General features: G+C 39.9%; 1 protein-coding gene across 1 annotated transcript in view; it reads left to right on the forward strand.

Moving 5' to 3' along the window:
• The first annotated feature begins 9,881 nt into the window (after positions 1 to 9,881).
• The window catches only part of LOC140240851 (heparan sulfate 2-O-sulfotransferase 1-like), a 108,755-nt gene continuing 103,835 nt past the window's right edge, over positions 9,882 to 14,801 (forward strand). The window contains exon 1 of the mRNA XM_072320626.1: positions 9,882 to 10,103. Within this exon, the coding sequence (XP_072176727.1) occupies positions 9,980 to 10,103 (124 nt within the window). The 5' untranslated portion in view covers positions 9,882 to 9,979. The remainder of the gene's footprint in view (positions 10,104 to 14,801) is intronic.

The following is a 14,801-nucleotide window of genomic DNA, read 5'->3' on the forward strand; positions in this document are numbered from 1 at the left end:
CACAAAACGGTGTCGTTGAGACGATCACATCAGTAACTTTCACATTTTCAACTGAAGTACACTGCGTGTATCAGTGATCCTACTTGTGCAGATAAATAGCCCCGAGATATGCACAGTGTGTCAGACCAATGAGGTACTAGTTCGACCGAGGAGGTTCTAGAGAATGGAGTCACAACCGTCTTATTTCCTTTGCTAGATGTTCGAAGCCGCCGCTCAAAGATATTTGAAGCATGTGCAAAGCCAGGATCTGCCGCGCAGATAGGAAGACAATTGACTCGTGTCTCATTGCATAATCACTAGCCACTTTCAAAGGAAGATATTTCTTTGTGATGGTAATTACTTTTCGCTATCCCCTCTTATAAAAGGTAGGTGGTACAGACATGAGGATGCGCGAATAGAAATTGAGCAAAAAATGCTGAAATGAAGATGAAAATTACTCGACTAGGCATATGCGGGCACTAATCTGATATCTATCAATAAAGAATTATACTTGAAGATTATTCCATATTAGTTTCATTTGTGGAAACTAAGCGGAAAAGTGATAAAACCAGCTTTCCAGGATGGTACAGTTTTAAACATTTTGACATGATACAGCTCAGATTTACACTTTTGCGCAAATTTCTGGACGGAAATGTCTTTTGTTTTACATTCTTTATCATTAATTGAAATTTCATTTCAGTTAATAAATAGATGAGCAAAATATGGCCAAAATTATGATAACGTTCAAAATTAATCTTCAGAATGCTGAGCAAGACGGCGGCAAGGAACATCGATCATCAAAGGCACAAGTGCACCTGTGGAATTCTTTTGTACATCTGACAACTGTTTGAATAATCACAGCCGGTTGGAACTCCATGTATAAAACCTCATTGGTTCGACGAGCACCTCCTTGGTCACACCACGGAATAGGACTCCCCGATTCTGATCTTTTACGACTTACTGCGAGAATTGACGTCATTTCATAGCACCGAATTAGGGTAACTGAACTTTGTCGTCTTTCTAGAGTTTGAATGATTCAGCACGTCTTGCACATGACGTCATATCAACTTTTTTTCGGGGGGGGGGGGGGTCCTAATGTGCAATGCTTTAGTGCAGTCCCGTATGAAGTCAACAGAACATGGTGTTAGTCGACTATTATTATGATCACGCATATGAGGTCATGTTCACACAATAAGCCTGTTCGGAGTTGGCTCATGTGCACATGGGTACAAATAACATTTTGTTCTCTCTCTCTTCTAAGTTGGTTAGGCACTTTCACTCGTTCTCAAAGCTGTATTATATAGTGCACAAGCTTGCCCGAAGTACTATGGAATTCATCAGTCATGTTCAAATAAAGGATGAACTTGCGTATACCAGGTGACAAGAATGGTCCATCAATTTAACACCTGGGAAAGCATCCGTTTCATTATTTTGCGGAGTCTTTTGTCTATTGATATTGTCAAATATAACTCTTGCTGTCTGGAGGTTGTGCTGGCAAGTACTGGTATCATTTATACTTTTGTAAGGATTACTTGAATAATCATTACATCCCAGATGCTTATCTCAGTGAATTCAAAAACCAGTATGCATGCCCTGTTATGACTGACCTTTTTCTGCTCATGCGCAAAGTACATCGTAGAACCCCGAACTGGTTTATTCCAGGACCGAGGGGGGGGGGGGGGGGGGGGGGAGGGGCATCTCAAGAAACATTTTGTCCGACAAAGTTGTCGGACAAAATTGTCTCTCAACCAATCAGATGCAAGGATTTCAGTAGCTTGTAACAGTTTGTTAGGAAAAATATCCGATCCAATTCAACGCTTCATGAAACTCTGTAATGCCCCCTGAGCACTTGGATTTTGTTTATCCCTTCCATCATACTCCCGTGTAACCTGAATTTGTATTAAACAAGAACAAAACAGATCTGTCTTAAGTCGTGAAAATAATCATCATCTTCTTTTTTTTTATGTCAATGTGCATTCCACGCTTCAACCAGGAACCTCAGCATCTGATGCACCGATGATGAACGTATTTCTCCATATTCATTTCGGTTTTGCATTTTAATTTTTCTCAGATCAAGTTCTTCCTCGTACATGCTTAATTACCCCGCCAAGGGAGGATGTTATGTTTTCGTTACCGTTGGTTTGTTTGTTAGTTAGTTAGTTCGTTAGTTGTCCGAGTGCAAAATAACTCAAAAAGTAGTTAACGGATTGTGATGAAACTTGCAGGAAAGGTTGAGAATGACCAAACAACAAACGATTAACTTTGGGTAGTGATCCGAGAATTTTAGGGGAATTAATGGAGGATTTTTGATATTTTGGCAGGTAGAGTCAATAACGTCCTTGCATTTCTAAGACGCAATCTTCGCATAAAATCTTCTGATGTTAAAGCCACAGCTTACAAAACGTTGGTTCGACCAATTGTTGAGTATGCTTCCACAGTTTGGGACCCATCTTCCACGAATCTAATCCACCAAGTGGAAATGGTCCCGAGAAGAGCTGCGCGATTCACTGTAAATCGCTATCATAACACCTCGAGTGTCACCAAAATGCTACAAGAACTTGATTGGACCACTCTGGAACAGCGCAGAGAAAATGACAGGCTAATTATGATGTACAAAATACACAATAATCTTACTCCTCTTTCAACACAGGACTATATTCTCAAACAGGTATCACATCACGGACGACAGTTACTCGCAATACACGTGTACCACAGTACATCTCTACACACGTGTACCACAGTACATCTCTACAATGTATAAAATCACCAATGTTTCTTGCCGATGAAGAATCGTATAGCGCCATCTAACATCATCTCTCACGACACGCCACAGTCTCCCCAACGTGCGTAAATTGATGGCAGACTTGTGAAGCAATGAATCTACTCAGCTGTTCATCAACATTGCAAATATTGCATTATTTTGAAATAACTAGATAATAATACTATCATGGTTTCGTGAAAACTCTGAGAACGGCAACATAAAAATGCGTCACTCTCTTAATTGCATGGCCAAATTCTTGTGGTGTCTTGAGTTTATGGTGGCTCCATCAACAGAGGGCGAATCACTGCTGTGAATGAAAAATGTCTATGTATAGCATTCTCGTGGCGTGTCATAATTATCGCAGAGTACCTTATTTTGTGCTACGCAACGTATTGAGCCTCAAATAATAATTATATCACAAAATAAAGATGTTGGGCGGGAGTTCGAATACTAATAGCAGCATGATCACTGCAAAACAAAGTGTTCATATCCACGATTACAGTATAACTTCGACAAGGTCGGTCTGAGAACTCGACTATCCGTTTTTGTATTATGGGTGGTTAATTGAGATGACATTTTTTATTGCGACACATCCGATCCTGCTTGTTAAGCTTTGAACAGAAAGATGCGTGATAAAGCGTTCATAAAAAGTGTACTTTTTTATTTTGTTTTTCTCTTATGTTCCGGTCATTGTTGTACCCGTGCTCCCCTTCTCAATCTTAAACTCGTTTTTAACCGGGACCTACGCTCAACAAGCTCGCTTTTAAGTAGGTTCCTTCATATTTCTTTAGCATTCATTCACAGATTCCAAACTAAACATATCGACCACTATCATGTTTTATATATTTGCAATATTCTATATATGTATGTCATGTATTTCATTTAATTTTGTTATATTTTATGTAATTTCTCATCGAGAAATATGAAAATAAATTGAAATTGAAATTGAAATTGAAATAAAGCGTAAAAATTGATATATTAATGCACACACACACACGCGCGCAAATAATCAAAAGCATAATGAAAAAATAAGTAAAATGATTAATAAGCGCTCCTTCTGAATTTTTCTTTGTAAGGTCATCATCAGAATACAGAAAAAGAATAAATCCTTTGATTAATACTGCCCTCGTTACATAACAAGAAATACTTTGGAAGATGGCATTCAAATCATCCCATTATCATTTTAATTACTTTCTTGATTTTTTTTTTCCAGAAGATCAGCTATCAAAGTTAGATTCTCTTAAGTTGCTCAAAATGGATATATGTTGGCTTTTGCTATAAACTGTTCATCGACTTGACATTAGAGGTGACCCGGTGGCCCTCGGCCACCAGAATTCGTATGAATATCAGGCTGCCACTTTCTATAGAAAACAGCTTGTAATAGCCTATGTTTTGATGGTCCGATATTGGATCACCCAAATTTATAGCGAATGTGTTGTTTTCATGTAATTTCTCATAGGGATGGAGAATATTATAGTAACTCGCGACTCAGTGCTCGATAAATGTGTGCACTTCAGTTTATATAGGTGTCGCCACCAGTGTTGTCAGATAGAAGTTGTAAAGTTGCCAGGTTGAAGTTGATTAAAATAATGTACAATGGTATATAGAGGGAATAAAATACGTTTTTCTTGGTATATTGGTGTTGCTGTTTTCTTTTCAGTGTTCCACGTCCTACAAGCTTGGCTTTTTAGTGGAACACTCTTTTCCATCGTTATGATTACTTCTTCTCTTTTGTTACCATGACAAAGTGTGCATTGTTTCTTTATTTGTTATACAGTAATACCAATCGTGCATAATAATATATTTTACATTGTGTTCATTAAATTGTCTTTTCCAGCTGGATGAAAGTCAAGTTGACACATTTACCGCTTTGTATCATGTTTGTTTGTTTGTTTGTTTGTTTGTTTGTTTGTTTGTTTTGTTTTTTTTTTGGATGGATATAAATAAACTATTGAATATTATATTGAAAACCATATATTGAAGTCCCCATGTCTAAACTCAGTTCATTTCATGGCCAAATTCGGCAAAGCTATTTTTTCTGTCAGCCAAATTTCAATGCCAAATTGTATCTTTTCAGTATAGGCTAACATAGTATACCCCAATATTTAATAAAGTCATCTCTTGGATATGTGTAGTATTGAGATATTAATAATTTTGTTTATGCCTCAATTCCATTGTGGATTTGCAAGACTGTGTAAACCTCATCTGTAAGTGGTAGCATGACTGTGAAGCTCTTTATCATTTATACTTCCGTCGAATATTAACATTATTACCAGCGTTTATAATAAATAATATTCATGTTTTATTAGATTATTTCATTTACAATTATCTTTTTACTTTTCAGCCACAGCATTACGTGTTATTTGATATACACTTTATATAACTCATGCGAATTTTCACATATCACTGCATTGAATTTGTTGAATAATTTTATTTTCATGTTTTTCTCTATTTTACGGGTGACTAATTTCATTGTGGGCCATTCCCCCCCCAAAAAAAAAGAGTTTTGATGGTTTTTGTGTTTTGTAAAAAGGAAGAACAAACAAGTTATTGTCGAGTCTTGATATGAATAAAGAATACAAAGAGAGAGAGAGAGAGAACGAAAAAAAGAAGAGAAGGAGAGGAAGAGAAGGTTAAAAATGGATCAAAATAAAAAAAAAAAAATTGAGGAGGCAGTTTTAGCAACTTAAGGATATCCAGAGAGTAATACCGCGGTTCCCCTCACAGGTCTTTGACTGTCATGAGAAATGGAAATGTAAAGACGGAGCATGCCAAATGAAATTAAAACAATGTTTTCATTTAAAAAGATATATAGCACAAAAACAAAGGACAGGACAAGAGTTTTCAATTATTTCCCTAAATATTGAAATGCAAAGTAAACAAACACCACAAAAACACGTTTTCAGGGAGACTATAAACGAAATGGAGGCGAAATGAAATGACTAAAAGGATACAGTAAACAGAGAGATGATAACAGAATAAAGAGAAAGATGAAAAAAAAAGACTTTTTGGCGACTCACTCACCATAATGCCCAACACCCCCATCCCCCCCCCCCAAAAAAAAAAAAAATGGTAGTACACTAATATGTCGTGCTATTAAACACGTCCTTGAAGACAACAAATTACTAAGGGAAATTGTGTAATGCACCTATAACTGTACAGCACATGATTTTTATGATGATTTGGGAGATAACATCGAAATATATAAATCGCGTAGGTTTCGTAAAAGCGTCATGGTATACTAACAGTATTACTTTGATTTTACTGAAAGCTGGCGGTAGACACAATGTAAGCATGTGCTGTTACCATTGTATTCATTGCATTATTTTTGTTCGTGAAGTATAATGTTCTATATATACCGCTCGGTTTACTTCTTCAAAGTATCTTTTAGCAAGGTGGGCACGTATACGTCATCACGTAGGGCCTAACAAGTTGCACCTTTTCTTCTTCTTCTTCTTTTTTTAAATTATAATGATGTGATATTAGGCCTATACTTAATTACCATTCTTTACCCCGTGAGGCATTTGTCAAATAATACTACTACCACGTGCAATAGCCCAACATTGTTCGCCCCGTCCGCAGTGGTCATTATTATACTGCTGAAAAACCATTTACCGTGATGAACACAAGCCAAGTTCTCTATATTGTTATAGAGGATGCAGAATAACACGCCGAATTCTCTATTGTTAGAGGGTGCATATCACACCATATCAGGGGTGTATCCAGGATTTTTTATGGGGGGTCGTAATCAAAATTTTTGGACCTTTACCTTTGCGAGGGAGCGGAGCGACCGAGCGGGGGGGGGGGGGAGGATGTGGGAGGGGGGTGTCCCCCCTCCCACGGTAGGGAGTTTTTGAATTTTATATCTTAAAATGGGGCCATTTGGTGCATACAAAAGTGACTTTTTCGGCATGGCAGTGCGGCTTAGAAATAAGGTAAGTTAAAATGGCATATTAAAACTAAGATACGAAATTTACGAGGTTTTTGACAATTTGCTGGAACACCGGTCACTTTTTTCCCTGTTGTAGGCCGATATAGAGTAAAAAGTCCTCAAAAAACAAAAATGTCTTTTACAAAAAGTGGACCTTTTGAAAATTTGGGGGGGGGGGGGGTCGTACGACCCTCCCGACCCCCCCCCCCCCCCCCCTTGCATACACCCATGCATATTGACCATCTATCTTCAAAACAATTGGAATCCAGGTACCCACTGGCTGGGTTACCGATTTTGATTCCGTGACGACATGGTCAAGGGCGTTGTCCAGCCATGCGGGGGGGGGGGGGGGGGGCAAAATCAATGGAGTAGAAAATTGCTCTTCTTTGAAGTTGCAACTATGCGCTCAGCTGTATACGAGTGGTACCAAAGATGCTTAAACAAAAGAGCGCATGATAGACCTAGTCAAGGGCGCTCTCAGACCAGAAAAGACATCTCCTGCATGTTTGCTGCAGTATAATACGCTCTTTCTTTCATGGATGTCTAGGGGCTATAGCACCGGAAACAGTCGCTGAATGTGTGACTTTATGCTTTGAATTGGAGAGCGAATCAAAATTAAGTTTAAGAATTATACACTTTTCACTGCAAAAATGCAGAAGGTGAAAAATACCCCCCCCAAAAAAAAAATAAATCAAAATAAATAAATAAATAAGTTGAAACACTCAAGCAGAGTATAATATATTTTCAAAGATCAGAGTTTGATGTCAGATTAAGGGATTTAGGAAACCATAATGAGCAACTATAGGGATGCGCACATATCTCATGGATTATAAAGTTGTTTTTTCAGAGGACCTATAATTTTCATTACAATGATTACAGAAGTATACATAAATATATAACTTTGAATTCCTTAATATACTCTGTTTTAAACAAATTCTAGTATTTCATTCAAAATTAACTTCGAAGTGTATAGCTTGTAATTTACTGAAAATATTGAAAGTGTAAAATAATGTGAAATTTTGTCTGTCTCCAAATATCGTTTTGGAGGAAAAGCGGCGCCAACCATGCATGGTTTAGAAGCGTAGAGGTATTACTATATTATTATGATAGACATCCACTGTAGAACCCAAAACATAAATGTAAATTTGGATTGGGTTGATTTGTTTTCCGCGCCCCTAATCGTTCGCGTGCTCCTTGAAACAGGGAGGTGGGAAACCCACCTCCCTGCCTGAAATCAGCCCTCTGAATGTTTGTGAGCAAACAATCGCGGCTGTATAAGGTCTCCTCCGAAGAGCGAGGCAGTGACGATGTTATTGTATTATCTAAAGTGCTTTGTAGGGAGTCGAACCACAGACCTCGCGATTATCTCGAGTCCACTCACTGATCCACTGGGCCTCACCAGCTATCCGTTTCCTCGTTTGTATATACGTTTGTTACGTCACTTGACTTGGATGAGATCGCATGTCGCGCGGCGGAACCTAAATATTTAAATATTTGGTGTCTGAAATTAGATCTGGGACTGGCTGAAAAACAAACAAATCCAGTATGTTTTTCAGACTCCCCCCTCCCCCCCCCCCCAAAAAAAAAGAAGAATATAAAAGACTTGTCACGTTGATATCTGCAATATACTGTCATTTTAACTGTATTGTTTATTCAGAATACGACATTTGTGTGTGTGTGTGTGAGACTGTGAATAGAACCAGTATTTCAACAATTTAAACTGGAATAGGAGCTTACGTGTGCTAACCATTCTCTATAATTCAAAACTGATGTTGGAAATTTCTCCAGTATGTGATTTTGGGTTGAATTCAAGGGCTTATTGAGCCTGTTCAGATTAGCGCGCATCATTGTGAAATAAGCGTTTTGGAACATCGATCATGAAAGGCACAAGTGTACTTGTGGAATTCTTTTCAACATCAATAGAACTCTGACAACTTGTTTGAATAATCACAGCCAGTTGGAACTCCATGTAATAAAACCTCCTTGGTTTGACAGCCCAGAGATACACTGCCCAGCTTTGAGGTGGTGCCTGGGACCCTATTCTGGTACTCGGGACCCTATTCTGGTACTCACGCACCTGTTAAATGTACCCCTCCCTGACGGAACCAGGGAGGTGGGACCAACCTCCCTGGTATAACGGTCATTGAACCTTACACCGCAAGAGTGATCGGCGAAGCATAACATAGCTCATTGATCGCGTGCTCGCGATTGAATGTGGCGACGAGAGTTGTGTTGTGATGTGCTGCATGCTGCTTACGACTACTTGCCGTGCTATCTAGCTTATAGCGAGCTGTGCTAGTCCACCAGCATCATCCCCCGCATCAAGAGGCATCGTATCGGCCTTGCCCCTCTCTGTTAGAGCTCCATATCCATTTCGCTAGAAGCTCGTCGTACGCTAACGTGGTTAGAGGTGGTGCGTTCTGGAACAGACAGAGCTGTTGCTCGAGCTCGAGGAAAGAGATTCTACGACCTGCTCACCCTTCGTCGACAAAGCATTGTACACAACGGACGTGGTTTCACATGGTAACGATAAACGAGGAATGGATGACATGAGACGTGGGTATCGGTTTACCGTGATGTTTTATTTACCAAGCCGCCTGTAATGAGCTGCTACACGGTGTACGCCGCCAAGGGACCACTACTGGCCTGGGGCCGGCTGGAGTGGCTACGACTACGAGGTTTTTGCGCATTTCTGCATGGCCTTTCCTCGAGTATCGGACGGGTCAGTTTCGGCGTTCAAACACCTCATGATATGTAATGACTGGAGGATGGGTCGGGGCTTTGTCGCTGACAGATGATTCCGCTGTTATAGCCCATTTCGCCTCTACCAATCTACATTTTGTAGACTGCTGTGCCATTCTTAACTTCATCAGTGGCCGTAAAGTGCACAATTGCCAATAATTTTGAAGGGTAAATTCACCTCCCTCGAGTTGGTTAATCTCAACTCAAGGCGAAGCCGAAAGAAAACTTGGCGGATTCTCTAGACTTAGAAATACCACTTAAATTTACCAGTTTGTAAATGGACATGTGAAACTGATTTAACCACACATCATGTGTGTCAAAAAACCACGCTTAGCGGTGTATCTGCTGGTGAAACTTTTTGTCTAAATGAACCTTTCTTTTATTGCAATGCCAATGGTGATAGTTTTCCATGAGTGTTATGGCACAAACTGAAGTTGTGTTAATGTGGCATGTGTGGACTGACACTGTAACAGCTCTCTTTTGGTAGAAGGACACCAAAATTGTGATCCATAACTGAGAGTTTAGGATATTTGCAGTGTGGACTAAAGGTATCACAAGTAAAAGGCATGATGAATCTTCCTTTCCGCACGATGGTGCATCGTAGATCAGGACTGTTACTGTTACTGATGGTCTTCATTGCTGCAGTCTTACTATTGGAGCTGCAAGTTCAAGATTTACACAATGAAAGAGGTGAGACAGTTTTCACATTTTGATCTTGTTTTTCAAAACGTATAGAAAACTAGTCAAATTTTCTGTGAACCTGCAGGTATTTACACGTATTTGCCAGTGTGATACAAATGACACCATACTGTCCTCCTCGCAAGTTTGGTATGTTCTTCAAGGTTAAAAGTCTACAAGAATAGAAGTTGAACTTGCAATCCTAGTCGGATGAGCACTAGACCGAAAGATCAATCTTTATTCATCGTTGTGAATATGTTCCGCGGAGAAGACATCTGGCTTCATGGATCCCTGTCTCTGAGATTGTAGTGAGAAAAACCATGAAAGTAAAAAAAAAAAAAAATTATAAAACTTTTCTGAACACGCAGATTTTTCTGTCTAGGTGAGCATGATATCCCCAGCCCAGGTCTCTTCTATCACGATGACAATTGTCTTGTCATTCTAAAGTAGCTGTGTATTTCATGGCAGGCAAATTGTGCCAAAGCAAATTATATCAGTGAAGTCACAGTGTCTTCAGTTGTTAGACTAGCCATTTTTTTAAATGTAATTTGGTATTCAAGTATGTGCAAAGTACCAAGTATGTTCAAGAACAGCTTTGTTTCTTGCCTCAAGGGAGTGTTGAATATCAAATCAAACAACACTGCACATCGCCCCATTCAAATTCATTAATTCATTTCACAAAAGGTTCATTTGTATTTGCTGAATGAAGCATTTTTCTTCAAAAAGCTGCAACTCCTGAGTGAAAATGATATAGTAGGCTAATATGCTGTTAATGTCTTGCAGCTGTTATGCCTGTATGAACAATTACATAATGTGTTCTTCACAAACTGTATGGGAATGGTTGAGAGGAATTCAAGCAGGAGCATACAGTATTTGCTAGATTGAAAGAAATTCTTGCCAGGTGTGGTACCCAGGTGAACCTCCCAGCGATCCCCTTGAGTGACTAGCTTGAAAGGGGGTATAAAGATTTCCCCTACACTTTCAAAAGATATTTGGCAGAATGTGCATTGTTGCAGTGTTCAAATACGGTACTCCTCAGTAAGCTGCGACCTCATTTGGAGTGTCCAAGCAATGCTGAAAGGGAGACCTGGTTCTCTCTTGAAGGATGAAAAGGATTAGGAGCTCAGCACATCCTTTAAAACTCTGTTTAACCACAGAGCTTCTAACATTGGGGTGTTGTCAAACTTAACTGACTAGAGCTGTACAAACTGTATGTATGATGATCTTCTATTGTGTGAAAACCACTTTATAGTATGAATTCAAAAGTTGTATGAAAGAATTGTGCTGTCAAAATCAAGAGATCTATGAACATGATTATATAGTGCTGATCACATTTTACTGAGTCAGAATGTTTTATTGTAACACCATTCTGTCTATTGGGAAATATTGAGTATGATAAATCTGGTCACTCAATGTGTAGTTAAAGTGCTCAGGACCATGAAACTCACTTCTTAGCTCACCTGAGCCAAAGGCTCTCAACGGTTCTTGTTGAGCTATTGCAGTCATTCATCATCTGGAGGTCACTGTGCATAAACTTCAAAACTCCACTATGGATTTCCACGTTTAACTTGAAAGGGAGCATCCCAAGGGGGATGGGATTTGAATATGTTCAAGTGGGCACTCTGCCCCCACCCTGGGGGAAAGGGGGGGGGGCATAAACCTCCAAAATGAAGGAATCTTTAAAGATGAAAACTTTCTGTAGAACCAAAAGCGGTAGAGCTATGTACAGTTGTAGTTAGTGCTATGATTAAGTAGGCCTATAAATGTACGTGGTGACTGTAATGTGTAATGTACAGTAGTTTCAAGTTGGGTCGTGGTAGATCCAGGGGTGCCCCCCCCCCCCTCCCTTGGGACCCTTTGGGGGTTTCCAAATTAGAGCCCAGATTTTACAATTTTATCTTCTTGAAAATGCATGGTCAAAGTTTCAAAAAACTTGGCAGGTAGTATCATAACTAGAGTAGTAGAATTATTGTGCAAATTTACAACAAACTGTATATCCCACAGGTGGTGAACCTGAGGTGCACAATGTGGGGGGGGGGGGGGGTGGGAAAGAGAAAAAAAAATATTGGGACTCTTGCAAATTTCACTCAAACCTGGAGTGATTTGTCAACTAAGTTAGTGTTGTGAATAATAAGACTGATGACTAGTTTCATTTTTTTTTTTTCCCATGGTAGATAGGGGATGTGCTATGGGGGATTTTTCGGAACAGAATGGTGTACTTGTACAGTAGACATGCAGATTGCAACAAAACACTTTGTTGAAACGAGATGAAATTCTCACCTCCATGGTTGAAATGAAACATCTTTTTTTTTTTTTTTTTCCACTTTACAACAACAAAAATAAGTAAAGGGTTAAAATTCTGGTTCAGCTGCAGTCAATTGATGTTTCATGCTCACAAGATTGCCAGTTTATTACACTGACTCGTACCTCCATTGCTGTCTGTCTCCAGAACCATCACTGGGCCAATTGAATATCAGGAGCTTCTCCCACAAGCTGGGGGAATATTTTGCCTCCTGCAGATCCATCCAGCTCTTGGCCACACCAACCATCAAATATTCCTGCATTACGATTTGAAATGCATCTTGGCGTCTGCTCCAGGATTGTAATTAATCAAATATCCGCCACTAAAACGTTCCTGTCTACTTGATCCTTTTAGCTACCATTCAGTGAGATTAGAAAAAAAAAAAAAAAAAAAAGGAAGAAGGAGGAGGGGGTGGGGATACGGACACTAGTTGTTTGGGTCTTCTTTTTCAGAGGGAGAATTGGCAGAAACGAGACTCCAATTTTGGGCATTTTGTTGCGAAAATCTGAAACCTGAAAAGCTTTCTGGCTGCTAATGAACCACTTTACGTCTGCCACACGCAAGTGCCACTGGTTCCAAGGCACATTTCAACTGTTACAGCAAAAACAAAAACAAAAATCAAACAAAACAAAACAAAATACTAACAACTTCAACAAAAACAACATAGAAAAAAGAAAGAAGGGAAATAAACACATTTTATGTTCTGTACTGCACATAAATGTATCCCTGCTGAAGCTTCACACATAAACAACACAGGTATTGGTCATAATCACAAATACAGTGAGGTCATGTCATTGCCTACAAACATCCATTAGACCCCCCCCCCCCCCAAAAAAAAAAAAAAAAAAAAAATCAGTAGAGACTTTGAAGGAACATGGAAATAACAACCCATTTATACAAGCCATTTACATATTGTAGAGCACTCTAAAGTTATGCCCCTTTTGCTGCAAGGTTTAGGAATCCTCTTGAAGCATTCCAAACTCAGAAACATTCACCAACAATTAGAGCACTCTGGAGGTGGTCTCACTCAGTGCATTCATTATAATAGGTTACAGTGTACAGTTTATTTGATGACATAAATGGTATCCCGGGGTACCAAATAAAAATCAGCCATTTTGTTGAATTATTATTATTTTTTTTTTTAAAGGTTGTACCGTGGGTGCCAAAAAGAGGATATTACAACATATTTTGGTGCTGGAGCTAGCGCGCACTGGCCACTGCACTGCACTGCACTGAAGCACACGCTAGTGGTAGCACATCGTGCATGCCATGCACACATAGTATAACATGCAGTGGCATGGGAATGACTATGTACACGCACACGCAGTGCATGCATTTTTCTCTGGCTGTCCTCGAGTGGACGTGAGGTGGCGCTACGCAACGCGGTAACCCGGGGTACTACGGTACCCCGGGGTAACGCGTGATGCATCATTTTCGAAGCTCCTGCACACACAGAAAGTGACCATGACAGTTATGCCACTTCTCTGCAGTTTAAAGAAAGAAAATCTCTTCTGAGGTTTTACAATTCCAGTAAATACCCCTTTCAGTAACTCGTGCATTTTTGGCCATCTTCGGGCCCAAGCTAAATTGGCCCGTGCCAAGCAGTAAAAATTGCGTTCAGTGACTACAGCAGAGCAGTGCTACTTTTACGATGACCCACTCACGAACTCGGCCTTATAAGGGATAACTACCATGGTAACTGAACGCGTGCTGCAGCGGAGGCATGGCCAGGTAATCGTGACCTTTAACCATGCAAGGAATTTGGGCCCGAGCCTGGCACTGCTACCGTTCATAAACTCTTTGATCAGCACCAGGCCCTGCACCTGGACCGCGCCTGGTGCTAGGCTGCAGCAGCGCCAAAATAGTCCGTGCCTGGCACAGGCCACTTTGGCCCAACCCATTCATAAACTCAAAATTTATGACTTACTGTATACACCATATATTTCGCAAGTCTAAAATTTCGCGAATCGGTAATTCCCAACAATTTTGCGAGTGGACAAATTTGCGATTGTGGAGTCCTGTACTGGAACGGAGAAGTGTACACTCATACGTTGTACATTCACATCGGGATCAGAGTCAATATTTTCGAGTGTTTATAATTTCGTGAATAGCACCTGACTCACAAAATTCGCAAGAATAAAAAACCTCGCGAAATATTCAGCGTATACAGTAGCTTGTGATTTCCACCCATATGCGTGCTGAAAAATCGTCCAATTTCCCAATATAGAAGCCTTTGTTACGTCATAAACCCTCAGCTGCGCAGCGCGCCTCGCCCCAGCAGAAACTAGAGCACGCACTTTAGTGTGCGTATGAAAACCTAAAAAATGCACAGCTTGAACTCCCAAGTTCATTGACCCTTCCTGCCAAAATATTGAAAATCCTTCATAAAATCCCCCAAAATATTCAGA

This window comes from Diadema setosum, chromosome 17 (genome assembly GCF_964275005.1).
Source record: "Diadema setosum chromosome 17, eeDiaSeto1, whole genome shotgun sequence".
In the NCBI taxonomy this organism is placed as follows: Eukaryota; Metazoa; Echinodermata; class Echinoidea; order Diadematoida; family Diadematidae; genus Diadema; species Diadema setosum.